The 21,647-nt window shown below is 44.0% G+C and overlaps 1 protein-coding gene and 1 long non-coding RNA gene across 2 annotated transcripts in view; one reads left to right on the top strand and one right to left on the bottom strand.

Annotated features, from left to right (window-relative positions):
* LOC127526195 (uncharacterized) overlaps positions 1-21,647 on the top strand; it is a 269,189-nt gene that overhangs the window by 187,781 nt on the left and 59,761 nt on the right. The gene's annotated exons all lie outside the window — the stretch shown is intronic.
* The window catches only part of rdh8a (retinol dehydrogenase 8a), a 50,435-nt gene that overhangs the window by 16,006 nt on the left and 12,782 nt on the right, over positions 1-21,647 (bottom strand). Inside the window, exons 2-5 of the mRNA XM_028823024.2 lie at positions 9,703-9,864; positions 8,801-8,980; positions 7,575-7,668; positions 524-707 (exon numbers count right to left, since the gene is read on the bottom strand). Of these exons, the coding sequence (XP_028678857.2) occupies positions 524-707; positions 7,575-7,668; positions 8,801-8,980; positions 9,703-9,864 (620 nt within the window). The remainder of the gene's footprint in view (positions 1-523; positions 708-7,574; positions 7,669-8,800; positions 8,981-9,702; positions 9,865-21,647) is intronic.

Genomic DNA, 21,647 nt, shown 5'->3' with positions numbered 1-21,647 from the left:
TCTACTTTAATACTTGTTTCTGAGTCTATTTGTATTGGGTGTTTGGGTAGCTGGAGCACCCCCTGGTGTCCACAATATGTAATATTAATTATTTTATGGTTTACTACCATAAATAAGTTAAAAAGTTATAATAAGTTATTTTTGTAAAAAGTGTGGGAATGGAATAGTGATATTTCTGTTTCATCACTATACATTGCTATAGGGGGGGTTCTGCAGTAGGGACCTGTCAGCGCCCATCTCTAGGTTAGCCCTCCTACCGTGGACTCCAAAACTGAGTGACCAGTCTGCTGGGGACAAGTGACTTTAAATCATCCCAGGTTTGAGCCAGAGGGTTCCCTTCCATGGTCACTGTTACAAAGACCCCCAGACACACACTAACTGATGTGGCTATGAGAAGCCTGCCCAGATGGCACAATTGAAAATGTTAAGACCAGAAGATTTAGGTAAAAAAATTTAATTAAAGCAATGCTGTCAAACAAGCTGGCAAACAAGGCCTTGTTTACCCAAACCTGAGATCTCTCACCTTAGCAACAGTGTCAGGACTCTGGCCCAGGGTGACAAAAATCTCATGTGAGGCCGGTAAGTAGACATCTTTGAAGTAGCGGACAGTGTCGGCGTCAGCGCCCGGGAATTCAGATTTTGCCACTTCCTCCATCAGCTTCATCTCAAATTCAGTGTTGACTGGCCCAGGCTCGATCAAAGAAACACTGTGGGGCAAAACAGAGTCACGCAGCATCATCCAGGAATCACTCAATTTATCAGGGACTGAATTCCAGCATCTTGGAGCTGTGAGCTAGCCGTGCCACCAACTCAACCTGCATTTGTCTACACTGATGAGCCAAAACATTCTGGGCACTCTCATATGAAGCGAATGATGTCAACTATTTCATAACGTCAAGGACAGGGACATATTAGGCGGACAGCTGACATTAGGTACTCGTAGTTGACATGTCGAAGGCAGAAGATGTGGGCAGGTGTAAAGACCTGAATGACTTTGGCCAGGATCAAATCATTATAGCCAGGAGACTGGGTCAGAGAATTTCCACAACAGCAAGGCACACAGTTAGCCATGGTGAATACCTATTGACAGTGGTCCAAAAACAGGCTGCTGGACGTTCAAGACTCGAGGTGAAAAACATCAAAAAAAAAAAAGCAATCCCATCTGGAACAAAGCAGCAGAAGATCTCAGATCACAGATGATTTAAGTGATGGTTATGGGAGTAAAGTCACGACGCACAGTGCATTGTGGATGGAACTGCATAGCTGCAGGCCAGTCAGAGTGCCCATGCTATCCCCTGTCCACCACTGAAAGCACTGACAATGACCATGGGAACCAGAGGTTGGATCGATGGATGAAGGTTACCTGGACCAATTAATCACAATTTCTGTTGCAACCTGTGGGCAGCCATGTGTGTCATTTATATGGGGAAGAGATGGCATCAGGATTTACTGTTCATATAAGACATGCCAGTGGAGGCAGTGTGATGCTTTGGACAATGATCTCCTGGGAAACCCTGGTTCTGAGTATTTGTATGGATGTTAATTTGACACACAGCACATAACTGAACATCACTTCTGACCAGGCTATGGTATCCCCCGATAGACATGTCATCTTTCAGGAGGTTAACACGTCCTGCCACACTGCACAAATTGTTCAGGAATGGTTTGACGATGAAGTGCTCAAGGTGTTGCACTGTCCTCGAAATTCCCCAGATCTCAGACCAATTGAGCATCTGTGGGATGAGTTGGAACAACACGTTTGGTTTGTGACAGCTCCACCTTAAAACCGACAAGAGTCTATGGGATCTGCTGCTAACACCCTGGACACCTTTAGAAGTCTCGTAGAGTAGAAAAAATTCTCAACTAAAAACCTCCACTTGCATCAGTGACCCTGTCCTAACTGGATTTTTCAACGAAGTCTACGATGTGTACTCGACACATACAATTAGAAACGGGGGTCCTCGGCAGTAACATTCATGTCACAGGTAACTCTTCTTATAAAGTCAGTAGATGGACTGGGAGAGCATGTGGGGGTCATGAAGGTCGCTGGAAAGGGGTGTGTGGCGCTCCTGATATCTCTGTAAAAGGACAAAGGTCCAAGTCTTTGGAGCCCTGCTGCTTCCTGTCTTGCTGTATGGTTGTGAGACATGGACGCTATCCATTGACCTGAGACGAAGACTGGACTCCTTTGGTACTGTGTCTCTTCGGAGAATCCTTGGATACCGCTGGTTTGACTTTGTGTTGCTCATGGAGTCCCGAATGAGGCACAGAGGGAGCATCAGTTACGGCACTACCACCATGTGGTGCGAATCCCTGAGGGTGACCTGGCTCACAGGATTCTCATTGTTGAGGACCCGAGTGGCTGGACCAGGCCAAGGGGACACCCAGGTAACACCTGGCTGTGGCAGATAGAGGGTCATTTCCAGAAGGTGGACCGCGTGTCTGCCTGGGGGAGTGCCAACCCGGATCCTGAGCTGTTTTGTCGTGTGATGTGTGTAGCAACGTGATGTACCAGTTCATGCTCCCCAACCAGACCTGACCCTGACCTGACCTATCCTCCCAGAATGTCCAAACACTGCAGTTGTTCCAACACCCTGCTCAAGAAAACGAACCCAGACTTCTTTGTCTTTGACAACTTTAGACCTCTCTCTAACCTGCCATTTTTAAGTAAAAATCTAGAAAAAAAGTGTTTTTCAACAGTTAAACGATTACTCGAAGAAACATTTTATTCTTTGTAAGATTCAGTCGGGTTTTAGAACCAATCATAGCACAGAAACGGCACTGGTTAAAGTACTAAATCTCCTGTGGGGTTAATGTGGACAGAGGCCACAAAAATGTTCTTGTTCACTTTGACTTGAGTGCAATGGTGAACATCAGTGACCACTGGATTCGTAATATATTTACATTAATACATTAATTATAAATAACCAGAGACAATGGGTTGGTCCCTGTGCCAGTGTCAAAAACTGGTTTCAGTCCAATTTAACAAATGGAAAATTCTTGTGGTGATTGTAGGTCGGTGATCCATGATATTGTACGAGGTGCAATCCAAAAGTTCCCGGAATGCATTTATTCTGTAGCCAGAAGGGTTTGGTTATATCATTCGCCACTAGATAGCAGTTCAAGTTGTCCTTGAGAGCTGTTATCACACGTTATAACGTCAGCGCAGTTGTTTTTCAAGTCGCAGTTCTCATTTAAACTTCGGTTGTGTCTGTGAAGGGTTGTTCGTAAAAATGAGTGATTTGAAAGAGCAAAGAGTGTGTGTTAAATTCTGTTTAAAACTGGGAAAAACAGCAAAAGAAAGCCATGAAATGTGGCAACAAACATTCTACAAGGGATGTTCTAAGGCGTTTGCGAAATCGAATTTTGCTGAACACGTCCCCAGACGTGGGCTGACAAGTCATTTCTTTTGCATCACGATAATGCACCAGCTCACACATCTCTGATTGTGCGCAAATTTTTGGCTTCTACAAAGTTTACTGCCATTCCCCACCCTCCGTACTCCCCTGATTTAGCACCGTCTGATTTTTTTTATTTCCTAAGATGAAGATGAGGCTCAAGGGATGCAGATTTGAGACGGTGGAGGAGATCCAAGTGGTAACAACCGACGTCTTGAACACACTAACAAAAAACGACTTCCAAAGGTTGAAATCTCGCTGGGATTAGTGTATCAACTCAGTGGGTGACTATTTTGAAGGAACTGTTCACCATTAATTGTCATTTGGTGTGTATGCTTTTAAATAAATGCATTCCGGGAACTTTTGGATCGCACCTTGTATATGAGGAAAGGGTCACGTATGGTTTGAGGAGTATCTTGTGATGAGACGCTGCGGGCATTCCAAGCAAACGGCTTCACTTTTTAAGTGACCTGCATCAGCAGTTCTCCAAGGGGAACCCACCACCGGGGATGATGGTCGGTGGCAATTCCTGAAGGGGGACAAACCCTGCGAGGAAGCTTTATGGTGATTCTGGATCTTGAATAAAAAAAAAAAAAAATTGGGTCGTGAGAAAAAAACGTTTAAGAACCACTGGTATGTGATGTCTGTCTGTTGTGGTAAAAAAGGAGCTGAGCCACAAGGCAAAGCTCTCAATTTACCAGTCGATCTACGTTCCTGCCCTCACCTATGGTCATGAGCTATGGGTAGTGACCGAAATATTCGAGATCGCGAATACAAGTGGCTGAAATGAGTTTCCTCCGCAGGGTGTCTGGGCTCTCCCTTAAAGATAGGGTGAGAAGCTCAGTCATCCGGGAGGGGCTCAGAGTAGAGCCGCTGCTCCTCCGCATCGAGAGGAGTCAGATGAGGTGGCTCGGGCATCTGATCAGGATGCCTCCTGGACGCCTCCCTGGTGAGGTGTTCCGGGCACGTCTAACCGGGAGGAGGCCCTGGGGAAGACCCAGGACGCGCTGGAGGGACAATGTCTCTCGACTGGCCTGGGAACGCCTTGGGATTCTTCCGGAAGAGCTAGAAGAAGTGGCCGGGGAGAGGGAAGTCTGGGCATCAGACCTCAGATAAGCGGAAGAGGATGGATGGATGGATGGTATGTGATGTACCACGAGGATCTGTTTGGGGCATGCAGATCTTTTTAAATCTATATGCCCCCATTAGGCCTGATTATAGCTAAACTGGAGATGAGCTAACTACAGCTATGCAGATGACATGTAGCTTTACTTAGCTAAAGCACCTGATGATCCTGACACTCTGGCCTCTGATTGAATGTCTTACTTGTATCTCTGAATGAATGAGTAGTAATTTTCTCAAGCTACATAAGGAGGAAAAAAAACCCCATAAATCTTAGTGGTTAGCAAATATGGATGTAAAGAGTGTGACAAGCAGCCCGGACACAGACAGGCGGACACCATTTTAAAGTCCACCATACGTTTATTTCCCATATTTACAAGGTCCATAAGTGCACAACCCCAGTGCCTCCAGCACCGATCTCCCCAAAGTCCAGGCCTCTCTTCCAGTGCCTGCTTCCTTCAGGCCACCTCCACTCTCCTTCACTCAGAACCTTGTCCACTCCTCGCCTGACTCCAGTCCTCGTTTGTAGGGAGGCGGCCCCTTTTATACATGCCCGGATGGGCTCCAGGTGCTTTCCTGACACTTCTCTGCGGACACTCACCAGTGTGGCGGAAGTGCCGGCTGTGCTCCTGGAAGCCCTCCGGGTGTCCCCAGTCTTCTTCCCCCCAGCACTTCCTAGTGTGGCGGAAGTTCTGGGGGCCCGGGTCCTTCAGGCAGGGGGACGCCCCCTGGCGGTGGCCACGGGCCCCTACAGGGTTGGGCTTCCAAGCCCTGTACCCGTGGCGCCCAATACAACCAGGGCGGACGCTCCCTCGCAGTCTGGAGGAGGAATGAGCCCTCCTCCTGTCTTCATGGGCGTCCCAGCTGGGTGCCACCCCCAGCCGCGTGCCACAAGAGGCTCTTAGAAATACACTTGATCTCTTAGCATTAAAAGCCAAAGTTTCGGCAAAGAATTTAGGTGTAATCACAAACTCTGACCTAAACTTTAAATCACACCTTAACTAGACTAAGAAGACTGCATTTTTCCATTTAAGGAGGAGCAGGCGCTGATACACATTGACGCACCCACTACAAGACTAGTCAACTCAGGATCTCAGATTAGGACCCGAGTGCCGTCATGCAACGGAATGGAATGGAACAGTGGGAGCTTTCTGATGGTGGCTGGAGTGCCAAGTCTGCCACCAGCCCCCAGGTTTTTCCCCTCAGATTGGAGGACCTACATGCAGGCCCGGATGCAGATTAACGTCATACCCAGGACGGATTTAAGGAACTTTGCAAAAACTAGACCTCTTATGACACAGGAAGATGCTGAGAGGTTAATTCATGATTTTGTTTTTAGTCAACTAGATTACTGTAATGCACCCCTAACAGGAATACCTAAGAAAGCCAGCAATCATTTGCAATTAATTCAGAATGCAACAGCAAGAATCTTAACCAGAAATGTGAGCACATCACACCAGTTTTAGCGTCATTACACTGGTTACCGGAGTCTTTTAGAACTGACTTTAAAATAATGCTAGTGAAATATTAAGTTTTAAATTATCTTCCTTCATATATTTTATACGCCCTGCCTGGGGTTTGTTTCCTGACTTGCGCCCTTTGTTGGCTGGGATTGGCTCCAGCGGACCCTCATGACCCTGTAGTTAGGATATAGCGGGTTGGATAATGGATGGATGGATTGATGGATATATTTTATAATGTCTGTCTTCTGGGACTCATTGTAACCCACTTTTTAAATTTGGCTTTTTTGCAGCTACGTTTTAGTTGTACTCCTAAAAGAATATACATGCATAGAATTATCTGATTCTTCAGGGATTTGCAATCATTACTAATCACTACATTTCTCTGCTTTATTTTCTGTTTGGTGCTGACACCACCTAATCAAGGCTCTGGGCAGAACATCTGATGTTTGAAGGAAGGTGAGTAACCCCAGCTGTCCAAGAGATCTACTGCATCGGATCATCTGGAACAAAGCCTGGAAACAATCAGGAACAACTTAAGAACATGGATGTTAGGTAGAATGGTGGTGGATCGCCAAAAGGTCTTTTGCTCTTGGAACCCCTGCAGATTTTGTTTTCATCTCCAGCTTCTCACCTTACTTGGACTCATCTTTAGAGACATAGAATATAATATTACTAACTGCGTGTGGTCTTCAGGACAAAAAAAAAACGACCTGGAGACTCCCTAGCAGGTTTACTATGTTGGTAAACTTGCAGAAGAGTCAACTAAGTGAGCCAGGAGAGAACGTATCTTGTCCAAGACGAACGTGTAGTCAAGTGCAGCTGTGGCACAAATTGAGTGGGCCAGGCTGGCATCTGTCTCAGGCAAACGTATGCTAGCTTGTTGTGTGAACGTAGAACATGCACGTATCACACAGCTTAGCTTGTCTGCTTGGGTGGAATGAGAACTGAGGTGCATGCAAGCGCCATCTAGTGGCTGTGGTTAAGCGTGAGCAGAGCGGACTGCTCCAATACACACTCAGGTCTTTTGTTTATATACGTTTAATATATAAGAACTCCATCTTTCTACTAATTATATATCCATGTTAAAGCTTGTACTGATTTATTTTTGTTGCTTATTCATTATTATTCTTATGTAATTTAATTTTTTCTTGCATCTATTTCATCTTGTAAAGCCCTTTGAGCTATGAAAATGTGCTATAGCAATGAATGTTGCTGTTGTTGCAGAGTTCATACTTTGGCAGGTTGGCACATGGAAGAGCAACTGCACAATGGGTAGGCGGTCATAATGTTTTGGCTCATCAGTGTAAATTTGCTCTTCATAAGATACTGTAACTGCTGTGTTCAAATGATCTGTGCTGCCCAAGCAATTGAGAAATTAGTTTTAAATGACAACATGGCAAATTTGCACCAGACCACAGCAAATGATGTACTGACCCTTCTAGACCTTTGAGGCAAGTACTGATAAATAAGGCAGAATGGGCTCATGAAAAGTTGCCTACAGTAGAGTGGGGTCTCCAGCATCCATGAAAAAAAGACACAAAAAGAGCCAGAGCTAAAATCTTGAAAGGGGACTCCAGGCAAGGGTACTCACTTCACGTTGAACTTGAGAAGCTGAACTGCCAGGCTTTCGCAGAAGCCTTCTATCGCAAACTTGGAGGCTGAGTAAACATCATTGAACACAATACCTGCAGGAGAGTCCAAAAATAAAGAAATAAAAATACTGCATATACAGAAATAGCTATCCATGTGGTGCGTTTCGTATCTATCTATCTCTAATATAGTCCCTTTTACATGGATGTCACTGAAGGCCTCTTTTTTTTACTCCATCACTCCAGTAGCAAGATGAAGCCACACCCCTTGAGGGAAAATAAACCCGCCCCCTCCTACCGACACCAGAGTCTCATCTGGACCCACAATTGGTGAAAGGACGGAGCTTCAGAAGGCAGACCTGCGCTCTACAGCCAAACATCTCCATGAAGCCAGGCACCCCAACACACTATCTATCTATCTATCTATCTATCTATCTATCTATCTATCTATCTATCTATCTATCTATCTATCTATCTATCTATCTATCTATCTATCTATCTATCTATCTATCTATCTATCTATCTATCTATCTATCTATCTATCTATCTATCTATCTATCTATCTATCTATCTATCTATCCTGCCTACTATACTAACATCTATCTATCTATCTATCTATCTATCTATCTATCTATCTATCTATCTATCTATCTATCTATCTATCTATCTATCTATCTATCTATCTATCTATCTATCTATCTATCTATCTATCTATCTATCTATCTATCTATCTATCTATCTATCCATTGTGGGTCCCATTTTGCACAGCTCAGCCTCTATGTTGTCCCTTATTATAATTATTGAACAAACCACTATGGGGTTTCGGGGATTCCAAGTGCACCAAGAAGGGACTTTAACTTGCTTTTCTTGCAAGAAAATGTCAGCAGTTTTCACTCCCTCTGCCCAATGTAATCCCACTATGACATGTGGTTACAATTTTGGTGCCATCCCGCAGTAGAGTATCCGTGTTCATTTGACCTTGGAGTCAAGTAGACTAACAGCAGAGTGTTGTTTTCAAACTACCCAGAAGCCATCATGATCATGTTGTATGGCGTCAGCTTCTATTTGTTGTGGTTATCATTTAATTCTCTAATTGTCTTTCCATTTTGATTTCTCCTTGTACTTTTGTGTTCTTCTGCTTAAGACACTTACATGGTTTTCATGGAGTCTGCCAATGCAGCATCCCCATCCTTTCTTTCTGGCCCTGCTGCGCTCAGAGTCTTCTTACCTTGTAAGCCCATCACACTGCTCATGACCACAATGTGCCCACTCTTCCTTCTCTTCATATCTGGTAGCACAGCTTTGATCATCCTCACTGCACCAAAAAAGTTGGTGTCAAACACTTTTTGCATGTCCTGCATGCTCAGACTCTCAAGAGGTCCGATTTGACCCATTCCAGCGTTATTCACTGTCAAAATAAAACCAAAACAGGGATTGCTTTAGTTTGACCACCGGGGGGCAGTGCAAAGCTGTAGTTTACTTTATCTTAGACACACATTTCAGGAAGAGGACCTTAGCAGACGTCACAAAGTCTAAATATTATTAGGCAGCAGACCTCCAGTGAACTAAGATACATTTAATTGAGACTACTACTGCTATTAATAAGAAGTGACTTGTTAAAGAAGCTACAATTGGAACAAATTTACTGCATACTCTGTTTCCAGATTCATTAAACAAGAATGTGGAATTTTAAACCACTTGTCACTATCAGGCATGCTGCCAGATCTATTAGTTGTGGCCATGGCTTGAGGTGTGTGACCCACCAGTGTAATCACACAGTGTAATCACGCACATACCCATTATGCACAGCCATTTTTTACATTTCCTGGGCCCTAAACAGCATATGCAGACCCCACCCTCTTCAACCCTCTCTTTTCTGTATATTTTGGGTAGCCCCCAGTCGCCGCAGTGCCCATGTGGTCTCTAATCTTATTCATTCTATGAGGAACCCCTGAATGCAGGTGCCCAAGATAAAACAGAGAATGCAAAGAGCCTGAACCCAAAACCCTCAGTGGGCTACAAGCACTGCACCCCACCATCCTGCATGGGTCAGCCGAGTGCATCAAAATGACAATTTTAAGGATTTTTTGAGCCAAAAGATTCTGAAAAGGAAAAGGTAAAGTTTTTTACCGAGCACATCAATCTTTCTGTCCTGGAGACCATTCAAACACTCGGTGACCGACTCGTCACAGCACACGTCCAGCTGGCGGATGACAAGTGTCTCGTGTAGGGTGACCCCGGCCTCCTCCTCCAGCTTGGCCTTCTTTCTCAGGTCCCTCATGGTGGCAATGACTGAGGAGGAAGTGGAACATAAAGTGGTACCATGAAGCATGGAGACACTCAGGAGACGGCATCTATCTATCTATCTATCTATCTATCTATCTATCTATCTATCTATCTATCTATCTATCTATCTATCTATCTATCTATCTATCTATCTATCTATCTATCTATCTATCTATCTATCTATCTATCTATCTATCTATCTATCTATCTATCTATCTATTGTGACAGTTTAAAGGGTCCCTGTGACCCCCTGAACCCTCAGACCAGACGTCAGACACCACATAAAGGTCCAAAATGAATTTATTATAATAATAAATGTGCACAAAGCACCTTCCTCTCCACAATACTTAAAAAATCAATAATCAAATAATCAATAATCACCATCCTCCACTCCCAGACGCGTTGCCACCCTTCCACCCAGCTCAGCTCGACATCTGGGATTTCCCACAGTCCTTTTATAGTCCTTGACCTGAAAGTGTTTCGCCTTCTCTGTCCATGTGACATGGGACACTTCCGGGTCAGATAAAAATCCTTTTTCTTCACCCCGGAAGCACGTCATTCCTTGTGTTGCTGTGATTAAGACGCACTTCCGGGTTATGGTGCAAATAACAATCCCTGGGCCTCCCTGCAGTGATTCCTGGCAGCCCCCATGGTATCCAGCAGGGCTGTGCATTAAAAGTCTACTGTCCATAATTCCTCGCTGGCATTCGGGGTACCTCCATGCTGCAAGGAGGGCTCCATCTGGCGGCCTGGGGGTATTGGCCAGGATAACTCACAACTATCTATCTATCTATCTATCTATCTATCTATCTATCTATCTATCTATCTATCTATCTATCTATCTATCTATCTATCTATCTATCTATCTATCTATCTATCTATCTATCTATCTATCTATCTATCTATCTATCTATCATAAAATGCCATTGTCAATTTATCTAAATGTTTAATCCTGCCTACTACACTATCTATCTATCTATCTATCTATCTATCTATCTATCTATCTATCTATCTATCTATCTATCTATCTATCTATCTATCTATCTATCTATCTATCTATCTATCTATCTATCTATCTATCTATCTATCTATCTATCTATCTATCTATCTATCTATCATAAAATGCCATTGTCAATTTATCTAAATGTTTAATCCTGCCTACTACACTATCTATCTATCTGTCTGTCTGTCTGTCTGTCTGTCTGTCTGTCTGTCTGTCTGTCTGTCTGTCTATCTATCTATCTATCTATCTATCTATCTATCTATCTATCTATCTATCTAGTTCTGTCTGTACACTATCTCTCGATGTTATATAATGCCCTAATAATTTAATATCCTTCCATTCATTTCTAGGTTGTTTTTCTTAAGACTGCTGTACAGTAGATATTAAACTACAGCAAGAGAGCACAGAATTCTCTGGAGATGGACAGCAATCTTTGTGGCTTTGAGGAAGCATCATACGTGGTGACCAATATGCCCATCCATTAACTCACCCATTTATCATTAAACCCTTGTTCTGGTTACTGGGGAGTTTGAGTTCTTTACACTGAGTCAGTGTCGGGAGGTAACAGGCAACACTCAACTGGAGGTGAAAGGAGGAAGAAACATTTTAAAATTGTCTGTAAAGTTATTGGTGAAAAATAAAAACTATTTTACTACTGACTCACTCATCACGAAATTTCCCGAACCATGAGGACTTGGGACTTGAAATTTGGAATGTAGGTCACCCTTGGCCCATAGGTGCTTGCTAAGAAATGGTTTTAAAAATTTCATGGTCTAAGTGCGAAATTTCTTACAGTTTTTTAGACCCGCTTCTATGTCTGTTCGCTTTTCACGAGAGAACTACTTAACGAGTTTTTTTCTATCATTTGTTTGAACATTCCAATGATTTTGTGACTTTCTCATCGCGCTAACTATCATAGTTCACTTGCGGTACCGATTTATTAGCGCAAATCCGAGAGAGACCCATTGGGCTTCGGGGACCTCCTCACTCACGTGTCTGCCTCGGGCGTAACCTTAACTCGTCTTAGTTAGCAAATGAGAGAACTACTTAATGGATTTAGATCTTTTTTTTATCTTTAATTTGCTTGAACATTCCGTTGATTTTGCGACTTCTCTCATTGTGCTAAGAATCATTGTTCGCTTGCAGGAGCAAAGTTTTCGCGCTAATCCGAGACCAGGGCTGCAGGCCGTTGGGCGCGGGGGGAAGAGTGACGTCAGGAGTCGGGAGCCAGGCGGGCCCTCCTCACTGTTCTGTTTCACTAATATGCGGGTGAAGCCAGCGGGATGAGTAGTATATACAGTATATATATATATATATATGGGGGGAATTGTGTCATGAATATGCGCCTGGGATTAACCTTCCTGGCTCTGCCGAGGTAAGCAATACCACTCCGGGACCAGAGGGGGCGCTCACGTTAACTGTCTCTCCTTTTCCACCTGCAGCTCTAAGAAGCCACCTGACCTGGCCGCAGTACCCAGAGCTGGTGCCACCACTCCATAAAACTAGGTGGTCCCCGGTGGGCACAGTGACAACCTGTAGGGCATCTTCTAGTCCATGCTCAAAGTTAGTGGGGCATACAAAACAAATCTCGGACTTACTCCACCATGTTAATATCATTTCTGCTGTCCTCTGCTGCCACCACCATCTATGAATGCAATTGGATTCTGCGTGAGATGTTTAGTATCTAAACCCAGAATGCTTTAGCTGTGCTTAATGGGCATCCACTCATTGGACGCTTTGGGGCATTAAACCCTAGCTGGGTTACAAATACTGGAACCTCATTTGATATTTTAGCCCATCCTCAGCTGCCCCGACTCCCCTGAAGTGATCTTTCTGTTTCTTAAAACATTTTGGTGATGTGGAGCCTTACACAGAAAAAAAAAAATGTTTGATCCATTTGAACCTTTGTGACAACGTAAAAATAACAAAAAAACTGCTTCACATTTCAAGCGTGATAAAGTTTGAGCACAAGGTGAGGACCCAACCCTGGACTGGCAGGAATGGCTCCTGCTCTCCGTGACCCTGCAAGTCACATTCACTAAATAAACGAGGGCCGCTGACTGACGGGAGTCCCAATTCTGAAAACAAAGAACTGGCGCCACGACCTCTCTCACGCTGTCACAAAGGATTTCTTTCAAGCCCGCCTGCCACGTTTTTTTTCACATGTGGATAAAGGCGCTGAGTGATTGGTATCTGAACAAGCAGCCTACGGGGATGAGGATTTGAGGGTTTGTTTTACGTAATGGAAAAACAAAACAAAAACGGAGAGCGAAACGCTTGGTTTATTTTTTGCAGGGCCTGCAATTCCCATGGTGTGATACGGCTGAGCGGCGTCAGGTATGGAATTAATCGAGCGCATCCGTACAGATAAAGATGGGCCTCCGTTACGTAAAGTAAAGCTCTTGTAATTCCAGAAAGGGGAGGATTAAGCAACTTGCGTGGGGAGGTCAAGCATGACGTCACCGGCACAAATCCCACTGTAACTGTAACACACCACCTGCTTGCTGAATGAGCACTTGGATCAAAGGCGCTATATAAGATAAAGTCGTATCAGCAGCTGCAGCGGCTGACAGAGATGACAGGCACTATATAAAATACATTTTAGAACCCCTTTCAAAATTCACACACAACAGCATTTCTCAAACATTTTGGCCCCCCTTTTCCCATATAAATATCCTTGAGACCCTCTAAGTACAATCGTGTGAGTGGGACGGGTGAGTTCTGCATGTTTTGCGTAGCGACCACCCGCCGGTAACCCGCTACCATTATGAACAACTTGGCAACTTGCGACCCACTAGTTTCAGCCTGCGACCGTAAAGTGGGTTGAGAAACTTTGATATAAGACACCCATAAAAAGTACGGACCCCCTTGGAAGCTTTGATATTTTATTGCGCTGAAATTAATTTGGCTTTTGGATTTTTAATTTAATGTCAAAATGAAAGCAGATCTTTATATGTGAATATTATCAGGATGTGGAAGAAACTCCATAACACCACGACAGCAGAGCTAAAGCACATCGGTCAGATCTGTGGCTGGGGGATCCTGTTCTGTTTTGACGAGGCCACAGGTTTAGATGAGATGTCACTGGAAATAATGAAACTACCGGATATCGAGAGGGCATTTTGGCTCTTCAGCGTAGTATTTGAATAAGGGACAGTTCCTTGGGACAGGCAGTCCAAAGTTATGGTCCCCTGTTTTTAAAAGAGGGGCAAGGGGGGTATGTTCTAAATTACAGGTGGATCACATTCCTCAACCATCCCCAACCTGGATACTGGAGTAGATGCTCCATGCGAAATCTCAGACCCAGGAGGAGCATGGGAGTTTGCCAGTCTTGTCTTGCTTTGTGGATTTGGAAAAGCTTATATCTACGTATCCCTGTGGTATCTTGGGTTTCAAGAATACGGCGCTCCAGGCTCACATTTGTCTGCCATTTCTGCATTTGGAGAGCAACAGTTGCATTCTAGTTAAGTTGAGTTTGTTCAAAGTCAGCATTCGACTCCAACAAGGATACTGGACTGGAGACTCCGTGTGATAGCAACACTTGAGTTCTTGTTAAGTTGACTTTGTTCAAATTTGGTCTTCGATTCTACTAAGAATATTGGAAAGGAGACTCCATGTGAGAGTTGAATCTCAGATCCAGTTTTGCTTACCTGTACTTTGTGGATTAGGAAAATGAATCCCCATGGTACATTTGGAGAGCAACACTTGAGTTTTTTCAAATTCAGGATTCAACTCCAACAAGGATATTGGAATGGAGACTCCAGATGATAGTGACTCTTGAGTTCTTGTTGAGTTCAGTTTGTTCAAAGTCAGCATTTGAATCACACCAAGGAATACTGGATTGGAGACTCCATGAGAGTTTCGAATGTCACATCCATAAGGAGCTTGGGAGTTTTACTCATATGTGCTTTGTGGATTAGGAAAAGTTATAGCCACGTATCTCCATGGTATCTTTTGTCAAAGGCGCTTCAAGAACATGTAGGCCCTTGGTCACGATTGCATGACATTTCTGCTTTTGGAGAGCAACAGTTGAGTTCTTGTTAAGTTGAGTTTGTTCAAAGTCAGCATTTGACCCTGCCAATTGGAACGTAGACTCCATGTGATAGTAACACTTGAGTGATCATTAAGTTGAGTTTGTTCAAAATAGCACAGTAGCAGCAATTTTACTAATGTTTTATCAGACCAGTTATGTCCATGGATGACCATCGGAGTTCTTGTAGAGTTTGTTCAAAGTCAACATTCGACTCCACCAATTGGAATAGCGACTCCATGTGATAGCAACACCTGAGTTCTCGTAGAGTTTGCTCAAATTTGGGATTCAACTCCACCAAAAACATTGGAATGGAGACTCCATATGATAGTAACACTTGAGTTCTTGTCGAGTTTGCTCAAAGTCAGCATTCAACTCCAGCAAGAACATTGGACTGGAGACTCCACGTGATAGCAACACTTGAGTTCTCATTAAGTTGACTTTGTTCAAAATGGCAAGGTAGCAGCAATTTTACTAATGTTTTATCAGACCAGTTATGTCCATGGATGACCATCGGAGATCTTGTAGAGTTTGTTCAAAGTCAACATTTGACTTCACCAATTGGAATAGTCACTCCATGTTATAGCAACACCTGAGTTCTCGTCGAGTTTGCTCAAATTTGGGATTCAACTCCACCAAAAACGTTGGAATGGAGACTCCATATGATAGTAACACTTGAGTTCTTGTCGAGTTTGCTCAAAGTCAGCATTCAACTCCACTAAGAACATTGGAATGGAGACTCCACGTGATAGCAACACTTGAGTTCTTGTTAAGTTGACTTTGTTCAAAATGGCAAAATAGCAGCAATTTTACTAATGTTTTACCAGACCATGGCAGTTATGTCCACATTTGACCAGTTGGTTAATATCTCTATCCTCTCTTAAGATCATGAGCTTTGGATAGTGACTGAAAAAATGAGATTGCACACACAAGTGGGGAAGGTTTCTACTCCTTCTCCATCGCAAAGTGAGGAGCTCGACAATATGTATAGAGCAGCTGGTCTGGATCAAGAGGACACGGTTGAGATGGTTCAAACATGAACGTAAACTGGCCACAGATGCCACCCATGGAAAGAGTTCAAGTCACAGCTAACTAGTAGAAGAGAGAGGGGCAGACCCTGGATGTGCTGGATGGATTATATCTCTCATCCGGCCTGGAAGTATCTGGAAGACATTGCTGAGGATAGGGAGGCCTGGTCCATCAGGCTCAAGCCTTAACAGGACGGGTGGAATGAGAGTAAAGAAAAGTGAAAAAACAACCAGAACCACTGGAGTTGTTGCTTTTCTATTCATAAGCAGACCGCCATACCAAGCATTGCTTTAACTAGGCTGCTGAACCTGAACCTCAGACTCACCGACTATCCTAGCCCTGCAGCTGCTTAGGCTCTGTGCTTCAGAAATTACAACCTCCTCAATTCAATCTCCTTAATGTTAAGAAGATTTCAAAGGCTCAGGTCCATGTCCCCAGAGTGTCAATCAACGAAGCACAACTAGACTATTAAATGCCAGGACCAGAGTCCATTAATTAAATATTTAACAACATCAGCGCACGGCAGACATCTTGGACTGGCACATCAAGCGAGGTGTTTTTTTTGTTTGTTATTTTTTCCTTAGTTTGATGGCTCCATGTCACATCAAGCATCAAAGCCTTCATTTATAATTAATTCCAGCACCTTTTCTTATTCCAACTAATGGCGCTCAGCCCTACTCCTTGAGTGCTGGAAGCACAGCTTAAATAGAGCAGCACTTTCTCTAATGAGCCTGAGAACTGCTGAGCGGACGAAGTTGACACCCAGACTGGGGTGATGGGAGGGCACACCTATGAGAAAAGGGTCAGCGAGGGTCCATCCGACTCTTTGGCCAAGCTAATAGAGCAACGTTGTACTGTCTCATTCACACAATTCCTGAAAGCGATCAAGTTATATCCTTCCGATAAATGAGCAGTTCCTGGTATCCATCCCATCTCCAGCGGAGGTCCTCACGTGTGTCTGTCACTATTCAAATGGAAAAGATTTGATGCTCTAAACGTAACAATGCAGAGTCCCCAGGACTTTGGTGATCATTTTCTTTGGGTTGGTTCTGCACAGGGTGGCCAGACGTCCCGATCTGAGTGGGACTGTCCTGAGTTCAACAGTTCTCTGTGAAACTCACGATTGGACAAAAATTGTATGTTGAAAAAAAAAAAAATCTTAATTCAATTTGTAAGAGCCATTGGCCAGTTATTTAGGACATGTTAACTTCATAGAAGTGTTTTCTTAGTTATGTTAAATGTTTGCCTATAAATTAGTGCATAGTATATGGGAGGGTCTTATAACCCCCACAAGATTAATTGAATTGGTATATTTCAACTATTTTGTATCCCTTTGATAGCACATTAGTCTCAGTGACCTGCCTTGCCGTGTGTAAGGCATGGAGGGCACACGGTTTCAAACGTGCTCAGTGGTATGGGCAGAGCCGTATGTTTAGAACGTACTGAAAGTGAAGTAAAGCACAGAGAAATAACTTATCCTTACTTGTTGAATCAATTGAAGTTTAACAAGAAGAAACTTCTTTTTCTTTCGGCTGCTCCCATTAGGGGTTGCCACAGTGGATCATCTTCTTCCATATCTTTCTGTCCTCTGCATCTTGTTTTGTCACATCCATCTCTCACCACATCCATAAACCTTCTCTTAGGCCTTCCTCTTCTCCTCTTCCCTGGCAGCTCTATCTTTAGCACCCTTCTCCCAATATACCCAGCATTTCTCCTCTGCACATGTCCAAACCAACGCAATCTCACCTCTCTGACTTTGTCTCCTAACTGTCCAACTTGAGCTGACCCTCTAATGTCCTCATTTCTAATCCTGTCCATCCTCGTCACACCCAATGCAAATCTTAGTATCTTTAACTCTGCCACCTCCAGCTCTGTCTGCTGTTTTCTGGTCAGTGCCATTGTCTTCAACCCATATAACATACTATAGCTGGTCTCACTACCGTCCTGTAGACCTTCCCTTTCACTCACACAATATAGAAATTGTGTAGCTGCTGGTGAATAAGGCAGGATAAAGCATGAACCAAACACGTACCAAAAGAAATCCCTCAGTCCAAAAAAGTTTGTTTTAAAAAAGGTTTAGTGAAATTACAAAGCAGACAGCCCACACAAGAATAAAGAAAGGTTGTTACACAAGCAGAATAAAAGGCAAAAACAAAAAAAGAAAAATATATTGTGGTATTGTATGAGGAAGTCTGGAGTGGCAGAGAAGTATGTAAGAGTGGTACAGGATATGTACGAGGGAAGCGTGACCGTGGGAAGGTCTGCGGTAGGAGTGACGGAGGTGGGATTACATCAGAGATCGGCTCTGAGCCCTTTCTTATTTGCAATGGTGATGGACACGTTGACAGACGAGATTAGACAGGAGTCACCATGGACTGTGATGTTTGCTGATGACATTGTGATCTGTAGCTATAGTAGGGAGCAGGCTGAGCAGATCCTCCATATGCTTTGGAGAGGAGAGGAATGAAGGTCCACCAAGACAGAATACATGTGTGTGAATGAGAGGGAGATCAGTGGAATGGTGAGGATGCAGGGAGTAGAGCTGGCGAAGGTGGATGAGTTTAAATACTTGGGATCAACAGTACAGAGTAATGGGGATTGTGGAAGAAAAGTGAAAAAGAAAGTGCAGGCAGGGTGGAGTGGGTGGAGAAGAGTGTCAGGAGTAATTTGTGACAGACGGGTATCAGCAAGACTGAAAGGGAAGGTCTACAGGACGGTAGTGAGACCAGCTATGTTATAGGGGCTGGAGACGGTGGCACTGACCAGAAAGCAGGAGACAGAGCTGGAGGTGGCAGAGTTAAAGATGCTAAGATTTGCATTGGGTGTGACGAGGATGTGTAGTATATTATCTCCTGTACCGTCATCAGTCCACACCTTGAACCTGTCCCAGTCATTCAATACATAAGACACAATGTTCCTCCGGATATCAAGAGTTAGCCTGATATGGCCGTGCAATATGTAACACAGAGAATGAAAAAGGCAGGCGCCATCTCCGGGCATGGAAACCACTCGGTAAGTGACAGTTCTTTGATCGATGGTGATCACCTTGATAGACATGTTAATGGGGGTACGGTTGGAACGATAAAGGAAATGGGTACCTGAACAATGTAAACTAAGTCTAAAATACCTACACAATAACTTTAATTGTAATAAACAAACAATAAAACAGCGGAGAAGCTGAGGATTAAATAAAAAGGCCGCAGTTATCAGCAGGGAGACGTGAATACCGTGGCGAAGCAAGGAAGGGAATGAAGAGACCGGAGCGACGGACGGCCTTATATAGGCAGGCAGCCAACTACGTGGGAGGCGTGGGGATGGGGGACCCAACGCTGCCTCACAAGGCGACCGAGCTGCAGGCTATGGACGTATATATGTACGTAAGTAGGATTCAGTTAGCATTGGGAACCCGCGTACCAAATTTCTTGAAGATGGGCCAATAACTAACAAAGACTGTTGAAAAGTTCAATATGGCGGCGAACAGTGGTGTCATACCACCGAAATAAGTACGTACATCGGTTTCGGTTAGCGCAGGGAAGTCGCCTACCAAATTTTGTGAAGATGGGGCCATAAATAAGAAAGTTTAACATGGCGGACGTTGTCGACCGTTATGACCGTTATGCGTAGAATTTCGAAATGGAACCTGCTTAACTTTTGTAAGTAACCTGTAAGGAATGAGCCTGCCAAATTTCAGCCTTCTACCTACACGGGAAGTTGGAGAATTAGTGATGAGTGAGTCAGTGAGTCAGTGAGGGCTTTGCCTTTTATTAGTATAGATGTAAAAAAAGTAATAATGATAACATAAAATAAATGTGTCCACTGGTCTGTGCTATAAATTTGTTTTATGTAAAGACATGCAAGTTAGATGCATTGGCGATCCTAAATTGTCCCTAGTGTGTGTGTGTGTGTGTGAATGTGTGTGTGTGCCCTGCGGTGGGCTGGCTCCTGGATTAGACAGGATGGACAGGATTAGAAATGAGGACATTAGAGGGTCGGCTCAGGTTGGACGGTTGGGAGACAAAGTCAGAGAGGCGAGATTGTGTTGGTTTAGACATGTGCAGAGGAGAGATGCTGGGTATACTGGGAGAAGGGTGCTAAGGATAGAGCTGCCAGGCAAGAGGAACAGAGGAAGGCCCAAGAGAAGGTTTATGGATGTGGTGCAAGTGAAAGATCAGAATCAGAATCAATTTATTCTGATTTATCACTTTACCAGAATTGACTCTGAAACATTGAATACAAGTCAATACCAACTTAAGACAACACTTGAGTCACTGTACAAACAACTATACAAGTACAAGTTTCTTGAATAAATTTCAATAGTGCCGTCAAACAGAAAAACTACACAAAACAGTACAGATATCAAATGTTACAAGTTGAGCAAGTATGAGGTATTTACAAACAGACAAACAGCACAGCTGCCAGTTATTTGTTGTAAAAACAGATGAACAGAGAACAGGAAGATATGGAAGGAGATGATCCACTGTGGTGACCCTCTAACGGGAGCAGCCAGAAGGAGAAGAAGAAGATATTGAATATCCAGTTAAATGAGCTCGCTGAAGTTTCGTCGACAGCCTGGTGTTCTGCCTTTAATGAATGTCAGCTGTTTGAATCCTGTGTGTTGGAGTACGTCGTGGGCTCGTGTCGTCATACGTTTCTCGTACTCACATGCTTGTGTGTAATTCATTTTGATAGTGATAAAGTCTTTTTGTCTAACAAGGTAGGTCGTACCTGCATATCTGCATTCTATTTACATATATTATACATTGTAAGAACGCTAGAGGGCACTACTGCCCTGTGATCCCAACAGACAGATACGCAGACACAGGGCAAAAGCACAAAGAAGATCCTTTACTTATTCTTCTTTCTTTAAAGTTGCCTTTTAAGCCCTACAGCCACCATACACAAATAAAGACATAATAAATCAATACAATTCTCTCCTCCACACATCCCAGTAAGCTCTGTCTTCTACCTCCCAACTCCAGCTCGCTTGCTGGGTTCCCATCAGTCCTTTATACAGTTCTTGACCCGGAAGTGCTTCTGTTCTTCCGGGTCAGCTGAAGAACTCTGGTTTTCAATCAGCCCGGAACTACTTTGGGGATTCCGTTGTCATAGTCCATTAGTACTTCCGGGCTAGGTGAGAATTTGTTTCCCCACCAACTTCCCACAGTGTCCCCACAGCAGGGCTGTGCTGCCAAACTCCAAGTCCCATAGTGCCCTGCAGGCATCCGGGGCACCGCTGCACCCCAGGGAAGTTGCCATCTATCGTCTTGGGGGAGGCAGTGTCCTTGATAAGCTGCCTTCCCCCATCCTTCCATTAATGGGGCATCCCGGCCGGGATAAACTGCCGGCCATCCCTTACAACATATATTATACTAGCCGTCCACCACGACTCTGCCCACGTAGTAGTGAAAGAGGACACACTTTAAAAATTCATAAAAAAAAAAAAGGTATCGCTAGCTAAGTTACACTCCAAGACGCAGAGGAAGACCGACTCCCCACTCCTGACGTCACTCTTTCCCTTCCCATCGGCCCACAGCCTCTGTCTCGGATTAGCACATATGTATCACTCCTGCAAGTGAACTATGATTCTCAGCGTGATGAGAGAAGTCACAGAATCAACCGGAATACTCAATCAAATTTTAGAAAAAAACCCGATCTAAATCCGTTAAGTAGTTCTCTCGTTTGCTAGCTAAGCAGATGTAAGATACGCCCGAGGCAGACGCGTGAGTG

Source organism: Erpetoichthys calabaricus, chromosome 17 (genome assembly GCF_900747795.2).
Source record: "Erpetoichthys calabaricus chromosome 17, fErpCal1.3, whole genome shotgun sequence".
Lineage (NCBI taxonomy): Eukaryota > Metazoa > Chordata > Cladistia > Polypteriformes > Polypteridae > Erpetoichthys > Erpetoichthys calabaricus.
The sequence above is the reverse complement of the archived record's forward strand: the minus strand, read 5'-3'. Positions and strand labels throughout refer to the sequence as shown.